Below are 18352 nucleotides of genomic sequence, written 5' to 3' on the forward strand. Positions count from 1 at the left end.
AAATATTTTTTAAGTATTTTTTAAAAAAAATATTAAAAATACAAGAGCTGTCCTGAAATCAAAACTATATTAGGTGTATACTTTAGATGGTCTGCACTTATTTTGCTATTAATATTGTAATCTTAAATCATACAGGGTGTTCAAAATTTGACGCCAAACTTTCTAAAATATAAAATATTTTTTCTAGTTCTATTAGATATTCGACTTTGGTAAGGCCTGGTACGTGTTAGTTCCTGAACCAAACAATCTGTGTCTCTGCCGTCTGAAAAACACTGTTGCAAAGCTGCTTTTAAAGATTCCCAGTTTGCTAGTTCGGATCTATTACCTACCATAACTTCCGCGCTACCAATCAATTTTTCTTGCACACAATCAAAGATATGAGAATTCAATTCGTTATTATTATGTATGAAATAAGTTCGAATTAATTTGTCACATTTCATAATAAATTTATTCAAAGTATTATAATCACCATCGAAAGGTTTAGTATAATTTAAACGTGATATAAATAAGTCCCAATCAACGGCTAATGTATCGTCATTACTTGTGTTATGCATTTTTATTTTTGTTTTATTAAAACTAAAAGTACTTAATCTATTAACTAATTCATCTAGTTCGCTCATTAAATAATTAGAAATATATAAAAATTTATTTTTATTTATTATTTAATTGAATTTATTTTATTTATTACTTTTTTTTCGATTTATTTTGTCTTATTGATTGATTGATTTTTTTCCTACATTAATTATTTTTAATAGACTGAGCTAAACTAAATTTTGTGTAACATACACTGATAACTAAATATTCTAAGTCCTTAATCAGAGGGTCAGAAGGAGCGAAAGGAATTGGTACCTACCTTTTACTGTATAGTCTCCAACTCTTTCTGATTCCCGAATGTCGAAATGCTGCTACTGCTGCTGCTGCTGATTGTTGTTTCGTAGAACTGTGCTAAAGAGCTTGAAAACTCACGTAACTTTCTCCTAATTTGGCGAAAATGTTCGATAATCGGTCGAAACAATCCCGAAATTTGAAAAAATACTACTGCACAGTCCTGCGCCAATTAAGAAACCGAAACTCGGAGCAGCGTTTTAAAAAAAAATATTTTCAAAAGTTACAGTAACAACACTAAGAGAATAACCAAGAATGACAATAGTGTGGGAACGTTTTGCTTTTATATGGAAATAATGCTTATTCGGGAGAAGACGATCTTCTGCAGCAATTCTTGGCATGGCCTTGATTCGCCGGATATACAGGGTGAGTTTCCTACTATGTTCTCTATGGGTATCTCGGAAACTACTGGAGATAGAGAGTCGGTTAAATAGGGAAAGAATTGCAGTTTTGTGGGGTCATAAATATGCGACTTTTAGATTTTTGAAAAAGTTCATGGCTTACTAGATATTTCGAAAAAAATAAATTTCGGCTATTTTAAAAATTATCCCTAATTCCATTATAATCTATTTTAGACAAAAAGTTTTCAGATAAAAGTTGTAGATAATTACATCCCTAATAAGTCTATGTTCTACGATTTTTTCTAAAGCCTGTCATTTTTGACATATGACACAAACATATGTTTTTTTAAATGGAAACCATAGCTGGTCATGACTTCATAAAAAGCGCCATTTTTTAAGCTTTTCAGCGATATATGCTATAATATGGTTTTTTCGAAAAATTACTGAGTTGTAACCAATTCTTATCTTTCTTTGCAAATTTCACTTAGTTGGTATGGTATTCTTATTCTGTTATGATTTATAACTTATAAAAAGACAGAATACTTTATTAAACGGTTCTTTACAATTTACAGTACTGAAACTTAAAAAAAAACGAATATCACTACTACACTTTAAGTTATTTTAGCAAATGTTCAAAAAAAAAGCGCCATTGTTTTGAGTACATAAAATGCATCTTTTTAAAACTGAATTACAAGCTTTTCCCACAGAACGGCCGGTCGACTTCGATTCATAAGTTCTTTTGTAAACTTTGTTAAAAAAATCTAAAATGGATAAGTCAGGTGATCGAAGAGGCCCATGCAATTGGTCCACCTCTTCCTATCTCTGAGTTTGCGTAATTATGATATAAATAATTTTTAGCATTCCTTTCATTATAAGGGGGAGTGTGTGTGTGTCATAATGAAAGTCATCTTGGAACCACTCTATTGATGCGCGGGTATCTAAATTTAACTTTTTTAAAAAACGTAAGTAACGTTCACCGGTCAACATATTCTTGGAAATGTATGGCCAAGAAAAGTTGGACCAATAATCCTGCACGCTTTTTTTATATGAAAAATTCATATTTACAATTTTTCTTTATTTTAATTTACAAAATTTGGATGTGACAGTTTCACATTACTGAGACGCCGATTGAACTTGTTCCCATGGCTAACTAAGTGAAATTGTTTAAAAATGATAAGAATTGGCTATAACTCAGTAATTTTTCGAAAAAAAACATATTATAGCTTATATTGCTGAAAAGCTTAAAAATAGCGCTTTTTATAAAGTCATGGCCAACTATGGTTTCCATTTAAAAAAACATATGTTTGTATCATATGTCAAAAATGACAGGCTTTAGAAAAGAACGGAGGACATAGTCTCATTAAGGATGTGATTATCTACAACTTTTATCTGAAAACTTTTTGTCTAAAATAGATTATAATGGAATTAGGGACAATTTTTGAAATAGCCGAAATTTGTTTTTTTCGAAATATCTAGTAAGCCATGAACTTTTTCAAAAATCTGAAAAGTGCATGTTTATGACCCCACAAAACTGCAATTCTTTCCCCTTTTAACCGACTCTCTATCTCCAGTAGTTTCCGAGATACCCATGGACAACATCGTAGGAAACTCACCCTGTATAAATTAGGGAAGAGCCACGCCACTTTTGAGACTCACTCGGTAGAATATTTATTTCATGCTTGATTCACGATTGAATGAAAATACGAAAATACACAGCTGGTTTAAATAAATCACAGATGAGGAATAAAAAAGTAGTAATATTATTTGATGTAATTTATTATTACAATATTATTTTCTTCTTTAATTTTCGTTTTTTATTTAGCTTCACAAGTTTGTAGTGTGTATAGTGTGTAGTTTTACAAGTGTTTGTAGTGAGTTTTTGAAAAACTTAAAATAAAATGTCTTGAAATCTGGGTAAAATTTTATTAAACGTTCCTCTCCATCCAAATATTACTATTTATTTAAAATTCATATTTTTCTGATTAACTAGTGGAATAATTGAAAATTAAACAAACATAAAAATAATAATTTGCGCTAAAAACACTCAGTTTCAAGTATTTTTCGTCTTATTAAGTAAAAAAATGCATTTAGTTAGATACGGAATTATCGAAAAAGATAACAGGTAGGTACTTTAGCAGAATAATTTGTACTCTGTATTTAATGTTACTCTTAGAACATCACAATAGTTTAAGATTTGCATTAAAGGTGAGTAGATCTTTTTTTATAATTAAAAATTGTATTAACCCAATCAGCCAGTGTATATTCTATGCGCGTCCTATGTACGTATAAAAGTAGTAGTAAAAATGATGTATTACGTACCTACATTTTCCACAAAAATGTACATTCGGTGTATGTACAAAGAGTACATGTACGTATCATGTACGTACCAGTGTACATTCTATGTGCGTCTTATGTCTCGTCTTATGTACGTAAAATTAAGACTTTATTTTTGAAAAATCACTGTGACTAAAAGTGCGGCATATTTTAATTCTAAAAAAAGTGTCTTCATTTTCACCAGGGACGTGCATATGGGTTATCACTGGATTATTTTTCTAAAGAAATAGGTGCGACACTGACTTTTTTCCTCTTATTAGCAAAATTGGCAAAATACCGATTAAAAGTTGTCTCTTGATATTTTGTTGATTTCGGACTCCTTGATGCCATAATCGCAATTTTATTAATTTGCCTTAATCCAAGTCTTTGAATGTTATTAAATGACCAAAGTGTTAAAAAGTGTTTCCTCATCAAAAAATATAAAAAAGTTCCTATAACCATGAGTGCAAATGCATAGTTTTAAAGTTACAGGATGTTTAAACTTTCAAAAAATAGGTCTCTTGAAATTATCACTAAAAATTATCACTATAAGCACTGGAAGAAAATTACAATAAATTGAAAAAAAAATACTGCATCCTCCTGTAGCTACGAAATAAAGCCGAATCGGACCTATCTTTCTAATATACAGGGTGAGTCTTTAATAAGTGCAAATATTTTTAAGGGTAGCATTTTTTGACCCCACAAACATGATTATGTTTTTTTTTCTCCAAAAAAAATTTGGAAAATTTGTATTTTTTTAATTTTGGATTTTTTTAGTTTTTACGTAAAAACCATAATTTCTTGATAATATGGTAATGTAGATGTAGTAGATATAATTTACAAGAAGAAAAACCCAGAAAAGATCCAGTGGTTCTCAAAATTTAAGCAAAAAATATTTTTGTTGGAAATTTTCAAAGTAAAATAACTCGGTTATTTTGGAATTATTTGAAAAAAAGGGTATTTAAAAATGTATTTCTTTTTTCGAGATCTACCAGCCCTAAAAATATTTGCATTTATCTAAGAGTCACCCTGTATAAAATTCTCGTGTCACATTTTTAGTTACCATACTCCTCCAAACGGTTTGACCGATTTTGATGTATATTCAGTAGGTCTGAGAATAAGTTGTTATCTACTTTTTATACCCTTGGGTGGCCCAGTCCAATTTATTTTCTATTTTTGGGACAACATTTTTTATTTACATTTTTTATGATGTGTCATTAAAAATACATACAACCATAAATGTTAAACCCCTATTTTTTAATAGCGATATTAGTAATTAAATAATTTATTTTCAACACTGTATATAAAAATGACTGTTGTTCCATAAAAATATTTATATGGCTAAACAACGTTGACATAAACAGTGTTGATATAAAAAAGAAATCTAATTTAAAAGCCTCATACTCACTATTTGCTGATGCCATAGTTTTGACACAATTTTGTTTTTTGAGCGAAACATTAAAATAAATATCACAAACACAATGGAGGAATTTTCAAACAAACTAAAGGTGCATCCAGACCTGACGAGACAAGAGCGAGACGAGCGCGAGAGATTCCAAATTTGCTAGGTATGGCCGGGTCTCGCGAGACAACACACAGAACCTCGTTGTTATCCGTCCTCTGTCTGTTTTGCGACGGCCGGCCGATCAAAATAAGCTCGCGGTACAGTCTGGACGTGTTTTTGGTAGAGTCGTTCGACTGCGAAATATTATCTCAGATTTATCAAATTCGACTATTCAAAATTAAATAATTTCAAATTTTTTAAATGGTACACCGTATGTATTATCATTTTTCTGATAGAATTTATAAATTTTGCGTCACTGATAATTTTTGCCGTACCGAATTTAACATTTCTTTAAACAAATTGAATTATTACAAAATCTATTAATTTTAGATATACAGACCGGACCACCGTAGTAGTATAGGCAGAACCAGACGAATTAGCGTATACCCGTCCGCCGGATAAAAAGCTGGCGAAAAAATGCGATAAAATAAAAATAGGTAGATATGTGATAAGAATGTTTCAAAATTTGAATGTATTCGTGTTTTAATAGCCAAAACGAATACATAGATTCTCGCGACAGTTCTCGCGTAAAATTTATTTTTTAAGTAAAATAATGGATGTTTACGAAGTTCGTGAGAAAATTCAAATTGTAAAATAGTATTTCCAAAATAGGTCTTATCGGGATATACAAACAATTTTTCTTTCCACAAACTTTTGTAAACAGGCCAATTCCATCATTACATACCTACTATATCAAGAGTAATTATTAATAAATTTGAAACACATGTTTTTGAAACACACAAGATTTTGAAAGAATTTGTGCTACGGCGGATCAAAATCCCACGTTTTCAAGTAATCAAATTGCAGAGGTGGTTGCCCTGCCCACAATGCCCGTATTGTTCAAGAATATTTGAACAATACTTTTCCCAACTGTTTAATAAGTGGATATGGAACTATTTTGTGCCCGCTAGATCGCGAGATCTTTCTCCCAATGATTTATTTTTGTGGGGTTATGTAAAATCCAAAGTGTATAAAAGTATAAAAGGGCTAATAATCGGATGAGTTTCAAGCAAAAATACGAGAGGCTTTCCAAACTATTAGCCCTAATATGTAATTTTACGACTGCCTAGGCTTCTGTCTAGCACAAGAAGATGGTCTTTTTGAACACGTGTTATAACTATTTTTAATTTAGAGTAATATTTTAGTTCTTTTTGGGTTCAGAGTATTTATTTATTTTTAGTTTTGGCTTGTAAACACACTCAAATAATAAATATTTAAGTATTTTTATTTTAAATGTTACCTTAAGTGAAGGTAAACACTTAAAATGAAAATAATAAATACTCGACACTCCTCGCGTCGTACTCCTAGTCTGTCACGACCGACCCGTCCAAGCACAACTGTAACTGCCTACTGCCTGACCAGCCGACTAGCCGGCAGTGAATCTCGAGTATGAACGCAAATAGGGTAAACGTAAATTCGTCCGGCAACTTGCTATGTTACTAGTAGCCTGGGGGGGGAGGGGTCTTCTCTGTATAATATTATATGTAAAGGTAACGAATTGTACGTAGTATCTAATAATAAAATAAAAAATAGGGTATTCCCTTTAAAAAATATATATTATATTCGCAACACTTTTTTGAAATACCTACCCTCTTTACTATACAGAAATTTTAAAATGTTTTTCTTAAGTTTCCCTATAATTTTTCTATTTAACATTTTGCTCTAAAAAATGTTAAAAAACGTATTTTGCAAAAGATGTCGTGTCTCGTGATAACCAAAAGAAAAAAAAAACGGCGATGAATAAAATACGATGAGCCACATACCATGTTAAAAACAAATGCTACACAAATTTATTACTGTATGCATTATTATTTTGGCATCGTTTGTTATATTCAATTACATTTTAATATGCGTTTGGGTTCCTTTTACTATGATTCAACACGCTTGTCTCGTGGCAGGCTTGCTTCAAAAAATGGATAGAAGATGTCTCGCACTCGTCTTGCTCTTTTCTCGCTCTTGCCTCGCTCTCATCTCATACTCGTCTTGTCAGGTCTGGACGCACCTTAACGAACCGCATCCACGAACCACATCGACGCACCGTATTGGCAAATAACATCGTACTCAGTAGAATAGTATTTCCGAAGTCAGTTGGAAGTACCGAGACTCTTAAATCATGTGTCCAGCCGACGCGACTCCGACAAAGACACTGCCGAAATTAAGAGTCCCAATCTATTTCAACTGACTTCAGAAGAACTATACTCACTATGCATGCATGGACGAATCAAATTGCCGCATCAGTGCATTGTGAGAATGGGGCTTTAACCGTAACATATGGTGACCACATGGTGATATCGATACACAACAACTTATAAAATATTATGTAATTTAATCATCAGATGGCCGGAGCACCAGTTATTGGGATTGATTTAGGCACATCCTATTCAGCAGCTGCTGTCTACCGAGATGGAAGGGCCGAAATAATTCCAAACAAGAATGGAGAGAGGTTAACACCTTCATACATATTCTATGACCCAAGTAGCCTGGAGGTAGCTGTTGGAACAGCGGCTGATCATCTAGCAATGAAATGTATAAACAATTTTATATTCGGTACGTAGATATCTATAATATACATTGTTTATCTACTGTATAGGCTTGGTGCATTCTCCGCCGGTGCTGCCACCATCGGAGAATATCTTAAACAAATGATATACATACCGAACCACCGTAATAGTAACATAGGCAGAATCGGACGAATTAGCGTATACCCGTCCGCCGGATAAAAAGCAAACGAAAAAATGCGATAAAATAAAAATAGGTAGATACGTGATAAGAATGTTTCAGAATTTGTATTTATTCGTGTTTTAATAGCCAAAACGAATACATAGATTCTGGCGACAACTCTCGTGTAAAATTTATTTTTTAAGTAAAATAATGGATGTTTACGAAGTTCGTGAGAAAATTCAAATTGTAAAATGGTATTTCCAAAATAGCTCTTATCGGGATATACAAACAATGTTTTATTTACAAACTTTTGTAAACAGGCCAATTCCATATTTACCTGCTATATCAAGAGTTATTAATAATATTGAGACACATGGGTGCGTGTCCCCACAGAAAACACAAAAAGCCTGATGTGTTGATTAATGAAGAACAAGAGTCACAGCAAGTGTTCATTTATGCTACCGCGGATCAAAATCCCACGTTTTCAAGTAATCAAATTGCTGATGTAACAGATTCTTTACCTAGCACGGTTAAAAGAGTCCTTAAAAAGAATGGATACCGATCGTTTAAAGCACGCAAAACTCAAGAAATTTTCCATGAAGACCAACTTCTGCGTATGGCGTTTTGTGAATCTGTAATGGAAAAGGCCAATTTAGATGAGAACTTTATTCGGCGTATAGTTTTCACCGACGAATCAAGTTTTTCTTTATTGAGTCATCATAACCCTACACAAGTACAATATTGGTCCCCGGAAAATTTGCACAGATATTTTGAGGTACGCACGCAATATCCTCAAAAGCTAAATGCTGGGGGTGGTTTTGTAGGGGAGCATATGATTGGTCCATTTTTTATAGAGGGTAATTTAACTGTTGCAAAGTATTTGGACTTGTTACAGCAGCAGATTGTCCCTAGAATTCGTGAGTTATTGGGAGAAAGATTCCACATTGTCTGGTTTCAACAAGATGGTTGCCCTGCCCACAATGCCCGTATTGTTCAAGAATATTTGAACAATACTTTTCCCAACCGTTTAATTAGTGGATATGGAACTATTTTGTGGCCCGCTAGACCACCAGATCTTTCTCCCAATGATTTCTTTTTGTGGAGTTATGTAAAATCCAAAGTGTATGGTCATAATAGGGCTAATAATCTGGATGAGCTTCAAGTAAAAATACGAGAGGCTTTCCAAACTATTAGCCCTAATATGTTAGCCAAAGTCAGACGGGGATTGGTTTGGTTTGGAATGAAAATAATAAATACTCGGCACTCCTCGCGTCGTATTCCTAGTCTGTCACGACCGACCCGTCCAAGCACAACTGCAAGTGCCTACTGTCTGACCAGCCGACTAGCCGGCAGTGAAACTCGAGTACGAACGCAATCGGGTGGTAAACGTAAATTCGTATGGCAACTTGCTATGTTACTAGTAGCCTGGTCTTCTCTGTATACATACATACGGGTATAAATAGCGAGTCTACTACCAGAAAGCAACAGAAGAATTAAGTTAGCATGGACTACTTAAAAACTCAATCATATTCAAATCTAGAATACCACTTTATCTAAAGAAGAAAACATTCCACCAATGTGTACTGGACATTATGAGGAAACTGCAGGTCGCACAACGCTCAATGGAATATGCTAGGAATAACCAAGAAAGACCGTAAAAGAATAGAATGGATACGACAAAAGACCCAGATAATAGTGTCAGGCGGATCCAAGGGGGGGGGGGGGCTTTGGAGGCTCAACCCCGCCTTAGTGCCAGCCAAGTAATAAAATATTAATAATTTATTTTGTCACAAACGACTCTGGAGTATGTACTTTGAGTAAAGTTTTGTTATGTTTGTTAGGTTAGGTTAGGTTATCGGGAAAAGGGATCCCGAATCCTGGATCCGCCCCTGCATTCACTGAATCAAATCCCTCAAGTTGCGATGGGACACCTGTCAAGAAGGACGGACAACAGATGGACCACTAAAATTACAGCATGTTACTCACGATAAATTAAGAAACCTAGAAGAAGTCCAAACCTAAGATGGGACAATGATATTAATAAATTAGCAGGGATAACTTGGGCCCTAGCCTAACTTGGCCGCATGGCCAACAATAGACAACCATGGGCCCACTATAAAGTATCATGATCAAATATGTGAGGGCGGCTACACCATAATTGGAAATTGTTGAATAAGCTGAAAATGATGATGAGGATTAAAATTACCTACAACATTTAATTGTATAAAAATTTTACATAAAATAAATAACTTTTAATTTATATTCAGTGTGTATCAGTGTAGTTCTAAAGCACTTCTTCTATTTTTCAGATGCCAAACGGATCATTGGTCGAAAATTTGATGACGCTTATGTCCAAAAATTGAAAAACAGGAGCGAATACAAGTTCAAAATTGTTCGAGGTGAAGACGATAAAGCAGAATACGAGATAAAACACGGTGACTTGACGGTACACATATCACCGGAACAAGCATGTTCTGAAATATTGAAGTACCTCCGCGAGTCAGCCAGCGACTTTCTAGAAGCTGAAGTAACTGAAGCCCTGATATCAGTTCCAGCTCACTTCAGCAATGCACAACGAGCAGCAACCAAAACAGCTGCAGAACTGGCTGGATTGAAAGTACTGAAGCTGATCAGCGAACCGGTTGCAGGGGCCATCTACTACACGAAAGAAAAGCGCGATATTGAAGGAACGTTTCTGGTGTTCGATATGGGAGGAGGAACATTGGACGTATCGATCATAGTTGTTAGCAAAAAAAAATTCGAGGTATTGAGCGTGGAAGGAGACACGTTTTTAGGCGGTAGAGACTACGATAACGTATTAGTAGATTATTTTATATAGAAAATAGCTGAGAAATTTAGCCAAAATTACGTCACTCCGAGACTTATAAGGAGATTAAAAGGAATATGTGTTGTCCTGAAAGAGAAACTATCCACACAAAATGACTATACCCTGATTTTAGATTGTATCAAAAATGTGAGTGATAACTTTAATATATCCTTAACACAAACCGAATGCAACTAGTTAACAAATGCTATGACTAGCAGAGCTCTGAATCTGGTACAGAAATGTCTCACTGGAGTGGGACTAACGAAACGTGATATAAACGAAGTTATTCTTGTGGGAGGTATGACAAGAATGCCGAAGATTCGCGACGAACTCAGGAATTTTTTTGATAAAAATTTAAAAACCGGCATGAATCCGGACGAAGCCGTCGCACTGGGTGCTGCGATACAAGCTTCAGCCTTGCAGTACAAATTTAAAGAGTTACAAAGATATGTGGTTAGTGAAGTAACACCTTTATCTTTAGGCATTTGTGGTTCATGTGCTTTGATGGGCACGGTAATCAAGAAAAATACCGCACTACCAGCAAAAGGATCTATTATATTAGGGACCTCGGTAAATGATCAAAATAAATGTAAATTTAAAATTTTTGAAGGAGAAAGAAAAAATTGTGCCTTCAATAATCTTTTGGGCGAATTCACCATAAATAATTTGCCCAAAGGAAAAGCTGGAGACGTAAAATTTGAAGCAAATTTCCTTCTAAATCACGATGGAATTCTGGAAGTAGAAGCACATGAAACAATGACTAATCAGACGAGTAAATTGATTGTTACTTTGGAAAACTATCGCTTTTGTCAAGATAAAATATCCAACATTATTGACGATGCTGAAACAAACTGCCTAGATGATCTGTTATTCGAAATGTATGCTAATACATATAACAAAATTTTGAAGGTTTATAATGAAATATTTTACGATTTAAAGAAAATATCTTCCAAAATAGACCGTACTTTTGTTAAGAAGAAATGTCTAGAACTGAAGATCGGTTTAGATAATTCTGTTTATACAGAAATCTATAAGTTAGAGCAAGATTATAAAAGTTTTCGTATGACGACAGAAGGAATAGTTAGACAAGCGATTGATATAAAGTGGCCAGATATATCCTAAGCTGTATTCCAATGACTAAAAAATACAAGAATACTAGCTCTAATGTAATCGCAGTTTTGTGTGTTTCATTGTGCTTTGGAAACACTTCAATTTCTGAATCAGATAGAGGAAAATCACCTTTAAAAACCAAAGAATACCTATGCATTTACCTGCGAATTTTGTAATAAACATTTTAATGCAAAGAAGATTTAACATAGCATTTAAAATCACATGCACAAGTGGCACAAGACAATTGACCAAATTATCAAGGAAGTGAGGCAGAGTTAAGTGTAAGCATTGTCATTCAGGATATTAGTAATGATGGTGCATAGACTTTGACTGTGTCTTTCCTTGTCCTCTTTAGGAATGAAAAATTTGATCTTAATATCCTTGATTGAGGGATAATAATAGAACTGTTTTAGGTGTTGGTTTAAATAATACCAATATCCCCTGTATAAAATATTAGAAAAAAGATATCATACTTATATGTGATTTTGTATTAGCGTGTATTTTAAGTATTATTATTAAATTTTAATCTCTATATTTAGCGTTTTCTTTAATGGAAATTGAATAAAAAAGGAAGGAGCATATCAAAAAAGTTAGCGTCGAGCACGATGGGGGATCACTATGGCTGACTTAAAATCCGGTCTATCGGTGCTGTTCTACTTTTATTTAAACGTGTAAAATTGTAATGTAGGGTAGACTCAATAATTTGTTGGTTTTGTTTTAGGTTGTCAATAAATGTTATTAGATATTAAAAATTAGTTAAATATTATAATAATTATTTAATAACAAAAACACTTGATAAGCTGCTGAAACACGTAGGTCAAATTGATGTATCCTAATTATTATTGACAAGTAGTAAATAAAAGCGAAAATGCAAAGAAAAAAATGTATAATTAGTTAATTTTAAGTCATTTTTTTAGAATTGGTTTACTATTTACTTACCGATGAAAGGTTGTTCCCTCATTTCTGTTGATTTTTGACAGATATCTATCGCATATTGCAAAACTATAACTTCTTTTATCTTCGTTCCCCTTTTCCTCTCTTTCAGAACTCTCTAAATCGTAGCTTCACCAGCTCCCGTAATACTTGAACCATTTCGTAACTATAGACTCACACTTCTCACAGTACCCGAGGAATCTTCATGCAAAAAAAATCATGGACATTTAAAAGTAAAGATTTTGCTATTAAATCAAGAATACCTTTTATCTTGCTTGGAATAAATATCTCCATGTTTGTAAATCAACACCGCGAGGTAGATACAGAGATGCCGAATGCACGTAATTTTTGACACGTTTTTTAAATCTATTTTTACAGGTATTAATTACAGTTGAGGGTTGGAACCTTTGGTGTTACACATCAAAATAAAAACACTAAATCACCACAATACACCAAAACACTTTTACTTTTACACTGGACGCGCGTTTCGCTAACCATGTTAGCATCATCAGCAGATGATTATAAACTAAAAAAAAAGTTAATAATCATCTGCTGATGATGCTAACATGGTTAGCGAAACACGCGTCCAGTGTAAAAGTAAAAGTGTTTTGGTGTATTGTGGTGATTTAGTGTTTTTATTTTGAGGTATTAATTGGCATTGTTCATATCCATAAACAGAACACCCTGTATATTATTACATTTTTAGTTTCTACGATTAAAATAAAGGTAAATTTGATTAAGGCTTACCGTCTTTTAATTTTACCGTTTTCCAAATATTTAGGTTTTTGTCAAAATACAGTAATAATTTTAATGCTTCATTTCTCTATGCGTATTTAAGTTTTTAAAACCAAATATTGTACTGAAGTTTCTATATTTACTATATTTTGTGTTGCAATAATAAAAATTATACTAACTTATACAGAGTGTCTAGAAAGTTATTTTAAATAATTACTAGCTTTAAATGGCAATAACTTGTTTAATTTAAATAGAGCACTCTGTATATTTTATGAGAATTAGATGCACAATTTAATTGTCTGTCTAATTGTTTTATACAATTTTTTACCTATCTCTTTAAGTTTTCGCAGAAAATGCATTTTCTTATAATTTAGACCTCATTTATCAATATACCTATGAAATACTGACATTTTAGATTATTTTTAAAGATGTATCAAATTTTTAAAGAGATACTAATATTGCCTTTATAGTTCATTTATTTCATTAAAAAAATAAAAAAACTGTTTAAATATTTGTTAAAGAGGACCAGTTAATATAATTCCAGTATTCAAACTACATTAATTGACTGTTTGCGTTGATTAATAATAATCGCTCCAAATACTAAAAAATTGAATTTTGTATGTGTGCCTATTACACAGTGTGGTAAAAAGTAATACCTTAAACATTTTATTTCATTTTTTGACGAATGCTTATTTATAACAACAGAGATGTTTATTTTTATAACTTACTATTATACTGATTTCTGATTCAAATCCACATTTATTCAGAATAATCTATTAACTAACACAACTAAGTAGGTATGCAATTAATTAATATTTGGGCGAATAATAATGGTGGTATATTTAATTAATGGTATACTCTTTTATAAAGATTTAAATAGTTTTCTTTTTGTATACAAATGAGCTAGTAATATTATCGTTTTTAGCACCTGTACATTTTGTACATTTGTTGCTTTAAAAACTATCTAAAATGTCAATATTCCATGGGTATGTTTAAATCTAGGAATTATTTAAAATACATTTTTAGACACTCTGTATGAGGTAGTATTATTTTTATTATTGCAACACAATAACTGATCAATAAATAAACTTCAGTAAATATTTAGTAGGTATTAAAAACTTTGAAACCCTTGGAGAAATGAAGCCTTAAAATTTTTACTGCAATTTCACAAAATCGGAAATATTTCAAAAACGGCAAGGTTTCAGTGTGATAAACCTTAATCAATTTTATCTTTATTTTAATCGTAAAAACTAAAAATGAAATAATATACAGGGTGTTCCATTAAAAAAAATACAACTTTGATATTTTTTATTTATTTGGGACACTCCGTATCTTGTAAAAATATTTTTAAATTGTAGCTCTAATAGTCCTTTTTCGAACCCAAAACTTACAATTTGTAAAAATCTAATCATTTAGCTACAATACTCAATGTCGTATGCGGTAAACAACCCTGTATAACTTTTATATTTTATTTTTTTTGTAAACCTCGAAACAAATGAGATAATGGACTTTAATCTATCGTTGACTCACCCTGTACACAAGCTTCCATTTTGCTCTCTAAAAACATTGAGACAACGGTCTGTAGAGCAGTTGTGTTTTCATTAGGTGTATAATATATTTGTTTATAAGTTTTGAGTGAAATAATATAGCTCTCTTTAACGGAAAATAAGAACATTCAGGAAAATACTTTGTAGTTTATTAAATATAATTATAAGTAAGTATATTAATTCGAATTAGTAAAATTGAAACCGATATAGAACTGTCTATCTGAAATTTTCAACTCAACTCCGATATTCCAGAACCGTGAAAATTTTCAATTAAAATATGAAATTGGAAACTTAAATGGCAGTGCATCCCAAGGGAAATATACTGTCGATGTACCAAACAAATTTCAACGAATCCGCTCTTTCTTTTTTTCCTTTTTGTTTCATACTGGTTAATTTTAGAGATAGGGCAGCACCATTTGTAGTTTCCGTCGATTCGGTTGCTGTTCAAAGTTTTCACTTTGCGCGGAGTTTAGGTGTTTTTTAAATTAATTTCTATCGCCACTGAAATTGTGATAAATTACTAATTTTTACACATACTTCTGAAATGATGGTAGTATTTAATTGTCTTAGTTTATAACGCTTTTTAATGTTTTTTGTGATGTTTTGGTAATAAAAAATAAATGGTAATTTAGAATTAGAATTTAGAATTTAGATTCTAAAAAATGGTAATTTAGCTAATATAAATAAAAATTACACTCTCTTCGGTCCTTATGAATATGGTGACATCTTGTATTGATTCCCCTCACTTCCTTGGATAAAGTTGTTCGACACTGCGCGACATGTGAGGCTTCGGGGAGGTTGTGCCCCACTAGGGTTTTGACTTGGTCTACCCACCGCTTAGGTGACCTTCCACGTGATCGTCTTCTCTCTACCTTCCCCTCCACCATCAGTCTCTCCAATGAGGTACCATCCTGGCAATATGGCCAAAATATCGGAGGATTGACTGATTTTATTTGGTAACTAGACGTGTCTCAACTTTTAGTTCTTCAATAATGTAGATGTTTTTTCGATACCATCCATGGTATTCGCAGCAGCCGTCGATATACCCACCTCTCCAAGGGTTTATTCTTGTAGAATGTAGAATGAGTAAGAGGGGGGGGGGTAATCACTTCGACCTTAAAAATCTATTGTGCCCCCCGTCCATGAGTCATCACACAATCTATGACCCATGATACTCCTATTGTAGAGGGGACAGGGTATTTTCTATCATCCTCTGACAACAGTTCTTCCTCCAAGGGTACACACCCTTCCACGGTTGGAGTTTGGCCCTCCGTGCCGCTCTTTACAGTCGAGGAGCTTGCCTCCGGTTGATGAACCCGTGAGATGGAGGCTGGAGGATCTGTCTCCATTTTCTCCACCTCTTTAACTTGGTCTCTCCTTAGACCTGATACCGGTATTGTCCCATATCTATAATAAGGGATATGTCCCTCTTTCTCTATTGCCTTCTTGGATTTCAGGTCAATTTTTATTGTGAGGACCTGACCATGATCCTCGAGTTGATGACTCGCCAACTCGATGTCCTTACATTGAAGTTCTGACCTTGGATAAGGCTCAGTAAGTAGGTGGTCTCTTTCCCTTGCTACTCGGCAGAAAGACCGCTATGGCCGCCCCTTTAGGAATGTTTTCTCCCTTCACTGCAACCAGTTCCGGCCCTTACCAATTTTTAAGCTTAGCTGCGATTTCCACCAACCAATTCGCCGATTCTAGAGATACCCAATCTATGAGGATCATGCCCACCCGAAAGTGTATCCCCACAAAAAGGAGCTGACCCACATTTTGTAGATCGTTGTGTTGCGATCTCATCGCCACTACTTCGTCCAGTATAGCCTCTTGTAGAGACGTTTGCTGGCCGGTGGTCAGAACAACCTCTGGAAAATCCTTTGGCAGCACCGCCATTTTCACTTGTCCAGCAATAGCGCCAAAGCTGGTGATACGTCCCTGCTTGCCTCCCAGTGTTGGACGGCTTTCGGTCCTGGCTTTTGTTCTCTCCCTGCCGGAGAAGAGGTGATAGGTTCTCGCTCCCTCTCTTGCCCTTTGATGGAGATGAGTCAGGTTGTTTATTGATTTCTTTACTCCCCCCTTTTCGGAAGAGTGTTTTCGCTTTTGCTTCCTCTGGAGCAAGTCCTTCGTGGAGCAGTCTTCTGCTCTTCTGCAGCTTCTGCTCCGCTAAGATTTACTCTCAGAGGATCGTCTAGCCCGCCTGATTGACCCAGGCCGGGTAGACGAAACGGTAGCTTATGTCGCTTATTGGGTCTAGAGGTAGGCTCCTGACCCTTGATGGAGAAGGTCGTAGCTTGTGTGCAACTTTTGGAGAATAATCCGAGCAAGTGTCAGCCGCCCCTCCTGTAGTTTCCTTTGGATTTGGTCCCTTGGAATTTTTATTTGTAATGTTCCCAGTGTCGCTAGGGAGCTTCCCCATCGCTTCACCGGTGGTGTTTTTAATACTAGATCTCATAGTGTTCCCACGAGTTGCTAGGGATAGTCGGTCCACTTCTACAGAGCCCCGCATGCAGAAGTAAGGGGTAAATACAATGGGGTGCCCCCTGATGCCCCAAGGTTGAGGCCAGTAATGGCTAGTCCTCTATCTAGCCACGCATCCCTTTGACCTGGTCCCGCCATCTTAAGATTTAGGTTTTTGGTGAGGTTGTCTTCTCTTGGTTTAGGTGGTTAAGCCAACACCCCCCACACCCTCTACCGGCAAGACATGACCACAGTCAGTAGAGGGTGCCTGGTATCACGGACAGGGGTAGCCCATCCGGCATTGTTTTGGTGCAATTCTCTGGCCACGACAATACAGCCAGGGACAAAACAATGAGATGCTTCTTAGACCGAGACAAAGTGCTAGAGAAGATTAGTAGCTAGAGGATGGAAGCGGAGAGTCAGCCAGCTCTCTACCTGACAAGGAGCTGGAATGCCCATTTCTAGTAAAATAGTCCAGAGTTTATTCCATTTTACCTTATAAAACGCCTTGGAGTAGTCTATGAAGCACAGGTGCATCTCGATGTTATATTCAAATAATAAAAATACTATAATGTAATACTACATGTAACGAATTAAATACGTTACAGTACTAGAAAATGTTACAAAAAATGTAATAAAAAACATTGTATATCGAGTAAATAATATATTTCACACACCTTCCAGTTCACTAATGATTACAAATTTAAACAGTTTACTCCTAATTTACAGGAAAAGTTTTATCGATAAAGTTACAAACATTTCTAGTCAAATTTAGCTTTGTTTTACAGTACTTCGAAAATTAACACAGAGTTTAACTATTAAAGCTTTACTGCTTATTACTCTTTTCGTAATTTTATCCGGTGATATTTATAATAGTAAAATGTTGAGAAAGGCTTTCAGTGATGCTTTCAAAACTTTTGGGTGTTGTTTGCGTATTAAGTTTTTGGGCAAATACCACATTTATATATTGTAGAGA

General features: G+C 34.3%; 2 protein-coding genes across 2 annotated transcripts; both read left to right on the forward strand.

Moving 5' to 3' along the window:
- The first annotated feature begins 3390 nt into the window (after positions 1 to 3390).
- LOC115889774 (endoplasmic reticulum chaperone BiP-like) lies at positions 3391 to 12236 on the forward strand. Its single transcript, XM_030909859.1, has 3 exons — positions 3391 to 3431; positions 7440 to 7650; positions 10074 to 12236. The coding sequence occupies exons 2-3, from the start codon at positions 7440 to 7442 to the stop codon at positions 10601 to 10603; spliced, it is 741 nt and encodes a 246-aa protein (XP_030765719.1). The 5' UTR covers positions 3391 to 3431; the 3' UTR covers positions 10604 to 12236.
- Positions 10799 to 15400, forward strand: LOC115889566 (chaperone protein DnaK-like). The gene is made up of 2 exons (XM_030909622.1): positions 10799 to 11469; positions 15316 to 15400. Exons 1-2 carry the CDS (start codon positions 10799 to 10801, stop codon positions 15398 to 15400), a joined length of 756 nt encoding a protein of 251 aa, XP_030765482.1.
- Positions 15401 to 18352: the final 2952 nt, after the last annotated feature.

Source organism: Sitophilus oryzae, unplaced genomic scaffold, assembly GCF_002938485.1.
Source record: "Sitophilus oryzae breed Bouriz unplaced genomic scaffold, Soryzae_2.0 scaffold_1177_pilon_pilon, whole genome shotgun sequence".
NCBI lineage: Eukaryota > Metazoa > Arthropoda > Insecta > Coleoptera > Curculionidae > Sitophilus > Sitophilus oryzae.

Coding starts and splice junctions, on each gene's coding strand:
- LOC115889774 (XM_030909859.1), top strand. CDS start 7,440: ATGGCCGGAGCACCAGTTATTGGGATTGATTTAGGCACATCCTATTCA. Junction 7,651..10,073: donor TATAAACAATTTTATATTCG/GTACGTAGATAT, acceptor TCTATTTTTCAG/ATGCCAAACGGATCATTGGT.
- LOC115889566 (XM_030909622.1), top strand. CDS start 10,799: ATGACTAGCAGAGCTCTGAATCTGGTACAGAAATGTCTCACTGGAGTG. Junction 11,470..15,315: donor GATGATCTGTTATTCGAAAT/GTATGCTAATAC, acceptor GGTTAATTTTAG/AGATAGGGCAGCACCATTTG.